The sequence below is a fragment of the Protopterus annectens genome, chromosome 9.part0, assembly GCF_019279795.1.
Source record: "Protopterus annectens isolate FY-2018-M chromosome 9.part0, PAN1.0, whole genome shotgun sequence".
Classification (NCBI taxonomy): domain Eukaryota; kingdom Metazoa; phylum Chordata; order Ceratodontiformes; family Protopteridae; genus Protopterus; species Protopterus annectens.
The window spans coordinates 1,961,000,350-1,961,007,577 of record NC_056743.1 but is presented as its reverse complement, the minus strand read 5'-3'; the positions used below and the strand labels follow the sequence as shown (position 1 = coordinate 1,961,007,577).

The window sequence follows — 7,228 nt, the reverse complement described above, 5'->3', positions numbered from 1 at the left end:
GTGTGTGTGTGTGTGTGTGTGTGTGTGTGTGTGTGTGTGTGTGTGTGTGTGTGTGTGTGTGTGTGTGTTTGAATTTATCTTATATGTCTGTGTATATAATTTGAAGAACAACTTGTGTGCAAAGAATAAATCAATGCATAGTGCAGACACTAATAGTAACCTGAGATTGAATGAGTCACAGACAAAAAGCTAGATATAAAGCACATAAATTGCATTCTAGTATTACATTCTGTTTAGTAATCCACTAAGGACCTTTGCCTTTTTACATCTGTAATTCACGTCTCTTTCAGAACAAGAATTGTTAGAGCAACGTAGAATCATGGAAAAATTGAAAGAATATAAAATCTTCTTTCTTATCGGCGCTCCTGGTTCTGGGATCCAGACTCAAAGCTCAAAGCTGGCTATCAAATATCACCTTATTCATTTAGACGTGGGGGACTTACTACTAAAAGAGGTTGTTAAGAATACTCCAAGAGGCATAGCTATCAGAAAACTGATGATGGCACAGCTGCCAGTGCCTACGGTAAGAACTTCATGCACATTTTTTTATTGACAAGAAATATAAGTACAGTTTTGACTAATGTCACATCAGAACTGAATGTGGTATTTAATAGTACAGCTGTGCTTGGACTTAGTTATGAAGACATTCGGCAAAGAGCATATACAGGTGATTTCTTGTCAGAGCTCAGAACATCCCTGGGTGTGCATTATTTCCACAATAACACATCCCCTGACATGTATTATCACTGTTAGAGAATGGGCTAAATTAAATTGTATTGTATTTATTATTTTGTATTAATATATCTATTAATCTATCTTTAATATTTTTGATATAAAATAGTTCTTAAATGATCATGATAGAAACACAAGGTTAGACAGATTATTAATAACAAGTGCTGGCTTACTTTATGTGCTGGTGAAAGGGGCATTAATCATGCCTTTCTAATTTGTGTTATCCAATGGAGTATGGTATGCACCATTTCATGTGTAGTATACATGGTGGTTGTGGGTGGATGTATGTGTTGTCACACTGCATGAAAGTCCTGGAAAGGGTGATTACTAAACAGAGTAGTAGAAAGTAAGCTGGGAGATGAGCAGTTCAGACTCAGATCAGGATATAGCACAACTAACCCAATGTTTGGAGTGAGACAGATACCGGAGAAGAAGCTTGAAATAAATAAAGAGTCCTAACTGGGCTTTCCTAGACTTGGAGAAAGCATATGATGAGGTCCCCAGAAAGCTGATTTGGGCAGTGCTGCACTGGTTCGAAGTCCCAGAAACATTGGTAGAATTAGTCTAAGCTATATACAAGGATCCAGTGACACCAATATTAATAGTGCTCAGTCTCACAGAGGGGTTCCCAGTGGGAGTGGGTGTGCAGCAGGGTTCAATTCTGAGTCCAACGTTGTTCATACCGGTGATGGACTACATTAGCAAACAGGTATGAGGGGACATATCAACAAAGTTGCTGTATTCAGATGCTGTGGCATTACAAGTAGACTCTAGGAATAAGGGAGTTGATGATGATGATATATTGTGTGTTGTACGTGTTGGTTGTAGGAGAATTATTGTTTAATGCCCTTGAGAGAAAATGGAGTGTTCATGGAGAATGGCTGTTACTAAGATGAGATCAGAGGTCACAGAATTAGAGTAGGTACAGGGGGATTTTACATGTCATTTCACACAGAGCTGGCCTTTAGTCAACTGGTGCCCTAGGCAAAAGGGCTCCACAGTGCCCTCCACACCACCCGATGTCCCCATCCTGTTCTACCTACACCATCCAGATTACGTTTTCATCCTTTTTCTCACAATTTGTCTTCTCTTCATTGTTTTTCCTGCATTTATTCAACATATTTTAAAGAAACCATTTCTTTATTGCAAAAAAATAAACAACTAAATGCTGGAAAAGCGCCCGTGCTACAGCAGTGCCCTAGGAAGCTGCCTAGTTGGGCAATGCCTATGGCCGGCTATGATTTCACAACACACCTTCTACCTTTTTGCTTCAATGTCTTACCATTGACTAGTGCAAGGGAATTTTATATGTTATTTCATGACTCACCTTTTACCTTTCTGCTTCACTGTCTTACCATTCACTAATGTATAGAGCAATGTGTGTACATGCCCATATTTTAAGTCAGTAGTGTGTATTTGGTTGTGTGTGTTCCCTTATATATACAGTAAATGGTATATATAACCATGGCATTTCCTCCACCCTTGTGCTCAGAGTGAGTTATGTACATGTTGTGCCTATTCCTTCTGTGGTAGACTGACAATAGTATATAAGGCTGTGTCTGTCCCACATGCATACAGTGGGTGGCATTTATGGCTATATTTTTCCCATACCCATGGCATCAATGGGCATTTAGCCTTCCATGTTCACAATGGGTAGTCAGCCTGATTGCAATTTTCCTCCATGATGCTAACACTGGATAATGTGCATAGCTATGTTTGCCCCCCCCCCCCACAGTCATAATGTGTTGCATGTATACCTAAATCTGTTCCCATCTGCTCTCAGGAGGTGTTAACCATAACTATATCTGTCCTGCATTCACTGTGGGTGGTGTACATAGCCATATCTGTCCTCTATTCACAGTGGGTGTTTATAATAGCCATGTCTGTTTCTCCATACTTAAAGGAGGGGTTGTAGGTTTCCATTTTATAGCCATGTCTATTTCTGCTGTTCACAGTGGGTGGTGTGTATAGTCATATTGTGTATTTTCCATTCCTACAGTAGCCTGTGTACATGGCCATTACTATAGCACCATGCTGACATGTGGTGACATATTCCAATCTCGTTTATAGCCCTGTCTGCACCCCAATACACTTTACTTGAGCACAACCTATCAACCTCAAATAGATTGACTACATTCTAGTAAAGCAGAGGTTGGGGTGTGGATAAGGCCATATATAAATGTAAAGTTTTGCATGTGTTCCCTGTGCCTGAGGAACTCCAGCCTTGGTTTGTGAAATCACCTTATTTTCCCCAGGTGAAGTATGAACTGTAATCCACTGTTTTACTTGTTAGCTATTCTCTCTCCTACACTCCCTGGGGTATTTGTCCATTCAAAAGATGCAACACAAGCAATTGAAAAAAGCTGTTAGGATCAAACACTGTACATGTGAGAGCTGATGCGTTACAAACCATGGCCTTATCTCTTAACAGTCCAGTGCTTTAAGCACGATGCATTACTGACACCTAACATTGTATTTGCTTCTCTTACAGGATACTGTATTGTCAATACTGACAGATGCAATGTTGGACGAGTTCCATATGTCAAAGAACTTCCTAATCACGGGTTTACCACGAGAACTAACACAAGCAAAAGAATTTGAAGATAAGGTATGGACATTTTTTTCATTCATGTCATTACTGCTTTTTTCCTATTGTAAAGTGTTTTTTTTATTATTGGAAAACAGACTGGAACACATTATTTTCAGTTATCAGCACATTGGCACTTTTCTTGTTATATAGCACACAGTGTAAGTAGGACTGAAAATTCAATATTTTACTCCTTGTTTTCTCGTCTCCTGTCAGACACCGGTTACCACATCACACTTACTTGACTGACTGAGGCTGAGGGGATTTTGTGTTTCTTGCTGGCCAGTTGGAGTAGTTCACTATACACAGGGATGGTATAGATGTGGGAGCTGGGCTGGCAATAAACGCCCATGTGTCACATGAGGACATACGAGGTTAATACAGTCTGGTACAATATAGTATAACAGCACACCAATCCATTTGAAGAAGGGAATGACTGGGGGTCTATATTAAAGGTTTAAAACTTTGAATCACTAAAGATCGAACTTTAGTGATCGAAGTCTTAAACCATCGAAACCAAAAAAAAAATACTAAATTAAAAAAAACTAAATAGTGTGTAGGGAGGCGGGCAAGCCCCCCTGAACCCCCCACACCCCCCTACTTAAATATACCAACTCCGAGAATGTACTACATTGAAGTAAATGGAAATCTCCCACTACAGAGATTTTCCATTTAAACGTTCAATGTAGTGCGCTTTCGGTATTCTCTTGTTGACAATATCGTATTCAATATTGTCAGACTTCGAGATTTTAATATAGACCCAAGGACTGAAGGTCCACCTGCATTAGCTGTCTTCTCAGGTACATTTGGTCTGCAACTGCAGCATCATGTACAGTGAGGTGCATAAGTCAAGTATGGTGTACCTGTAAATCAAAGCATTTTATAATCGTTGGCATGCATATATATGGAGCCATATCTAGGAGAAGGCAGTGCACTGTGCTGTGCATGTTTCTACTTTCACAGGTTTCCACTGATGGAGGACCCAGCAGAACAGGACACAGCATAGGGCTGTGTCAGTGGGGCACCCGTTGCTGAAGTGATAGCTTTCAAGTGGTACAGTCCAGAGACACAGTGGCAGTGCCTGCAACACTGTCATAAGACATGCCATTGTAAAGGTACAGGCTGTGCACACAGCTTTACCAGATATCTTCCAACTGAGAATATCTTGTGGCCTCCACCTGTGTCTCTAGAGTACACAGCATCCAACCTGTGCACCAACCCTGAGGTACTCAGTACTTATCATAGGGTATCGATGGGAAGATGAAATGGCCCAGTAAGCCTAGGACCATCTCTGATATTCACCCTAGCATCAGACATTAACCAGTGGATGTGCAGTCAATGACACAGACAGAGCTGGCTGCTGCTTACAGCATGGCAAAGATGATTGGGGTACTCTGAATTCCAGGAAGATGTGCGACATAATGTACAATGATAATGGAGTATAGGGACAGAGAGCATACAATGCTGTTGAGGTCACAGGTAGTAAATGTTGTCTATATTGGTGCCTCCATGAGACATCTTGTGACTGTTGTCCAATCTGTCTCCACGCCTTCCTTGTCCATGGGAGAGTTAATGAGCTACTGTGAGGCTTCAATCATCTCCATGGATACACATCCCTTCCTCTTACGTCTTGCCATAGTAATGACCTGGTGTTTACTGTCATGGGCTCTGGCATCACTACTACTGACACAGCAGCTGCATGCCAGCATTAGTACAGTTGTTAAACAGTGTGCGTAGTCTGTAAACATGGGAGCAGAGGGTTAGGGCATGTAAAACTGCCTGGATGACAGCTCCCAACACCAAATCTCATTCAAAGAAAAAGAATCAGCTGATTAAGTATTTTAGTGCTGAATGGCAGCAGGTGTGAAGCACAAAACGTACAGTGACTAGAAATAAAGAAATCTTAGTAGAAATGAAGTAGGACCCAAATATGGATGAAACAGGTTATACAGGAAAAGCCATATATGTTTGGTAAATAGCTCATGAATAAAATAGTTTCTTTAATGTTTTGATCCTTTCATTTTTTTGATAAGATTTCCAAGTAAAACAAAGTTAAGCTGTAGCTCGTGTTCATTGCTGAAATGTTTCCTTTATCTTTTTCTTGACAGGTGGGCTGTCCTGCCAAGGTGCTTCGTATCAACTGTAACGTACATACTATAATGAACCGCCTTGTGTTACGAGCCCAGTTAAATACAAGTTTCTGTTCTGAAGAAGCTGTCATAAAGCGACGTCTCCGTAATTACTTCAGCAATATTGATGATATAGCCGGCCACTACATGAAGAATCATGTTCTGTATGAGGTACATATCTTTTCTGCTAGATATTTTCTGCTTCTTGATTCAATAAATTAAGTTCTTGGCCACCATACAGTGTAACTGGTGAAGTTCCCTGTGGAGTTTAACATGGTAATACACCACAGAAGAGTGTGGTTAAACTGCATTTTACCCATAGCTGTAGGGCATCCTTTGGTCACAGGGTGAGCCCAACTAATGTGTCTTACTATTGTACTCTGAATTATGTGTAGTTTAAGGTTCCTCAGTTTTTTTTAACAGCATTGGCAGCATTTGCCTTTGCCAAATTAGAAGTGTTAATTTAAAGATATCATTAGCGAACTGTATAACAAATGAAAGATAACATACAGACACCAACCCCACCACGTAGCATGTACAGAAAAAGTAAACATCTCACTTTAAAGAGAATTAAGGGGCTCAGTAAGGTGAATGATTTTCAAGGCAACTTCCTTTGATAAAGTGAGATTCCAAGAAGGAAAATGCATCCCTCATGTTTGTTTTAATACAAACTATATGGTTTGGGCAGTTCATTCCCAAAACTGTGAGCCAGGAGCCCATCTGCTTAAGAAATGTTTGCTGAAATTGGTACCAGCTGATTTATACTTGTATATCAACATGTTTCAGGAGCACTATTATGGTGAGATGGCCACATAATCTTCCTACCCTGGATTCTGCTTTTATTTCAGAAACTTCTGTCAAAGAGACAACAACATTCTATACAGTATGCAGTGTATATAATATAACTATAAAGGAAAAGTATCACAGTTAAAACTTTCTGTGGGGGGGGGTGTGATCAGAAATCTCTTAAGTATTTGTAATAGCATTAACCATCATGATGAGATATTCAATACTGTGTTTGAAGAAAAAGTACAAATGTCAGTCCAGTGTCAGCTGTGGTGGTAGGTAGCCTGCTTGTTTATGTGACAATCCCCTTAATGTGTTTCTTTGTTAATTAGGTCAATGGTGAGCAACCATCAGAAGATGTCTTCAGAGAGTGCTGTAAGGTCCTCGACAAAAGTTTGACACACTGGAAGTGGATCCAAGAGTCAGAAGAGACAAAGACCCCTGAAGATCAAAGTTTTAAAATATCAAATGCACAAGTCATAATTGAAAATTTTGAGTTGCCAAACTAAGGAATTAATAACTTCTTTTCCCACATCAGATTGCTTATATTAACCTTCTAATACATCATCAGAGAAATCGTTCTACTTGACATATTTCGTAAGAAACTATTAGCTGCATGCAGTAATCAGAGCAGGCATCCAAATAAGGTGTTTTCTATGATGATGTGAGTGTGATGATATGGGCAAATGCCAGCATAGCCAGCTGGAATTTTGTATCAAACTGATTTTGTACAGATGCTTGTGCTGAAAATGTATTAGTGGGTTTTCCTTGTGTTGAAATGTATCGACAGTGCACCCTGCTGAAATAAAGAGAAATGTACATGTATTATCATAGCTGAATTAACTGTATGTGTTTTAATAGAGTATACTGGCACAGCAGAGGTTAACTTTAAGAAAAGGGCCCATAACCATACCAGAAGAATGTAGAGTCCCTGAAATCACAGACACTTGTGTTAAAACATTCCTGTCCAAAGCTAAAAACACAGCATCAATAG

The 7,228-nt window shown here is 39.8% G+C and overlaps 1 protein-coding gene across 1 annotated transcript; it reads left to right on the top strand.

Moving 5' to 3' along the window:
* Positions 1-290: 290 nt before the first annotated feature.
* On the top strand, positions 291-7,021 carry LOC122810999 (adenylate kinase isoenzyme 1-like). The gene is made up of 4 exons (XM_044082510.1): positions 291-523; positions 3,224-3,340; positions 5,428-5,619; positions 6,567-7,021. The coding sequence occupies exons 1-4, from the start codon at positions 320-322 to the stop codon at positions 6,741-6,743; spliced, it is 690 nt and encodes a 229-aa protein (XP_043938445.1). The 5' UTR covers positions 291-319; the 3' UTR covers positions 6,744-7,021.
* Positions 7,022-7,228: the final 207 nt, after the last annotated feature.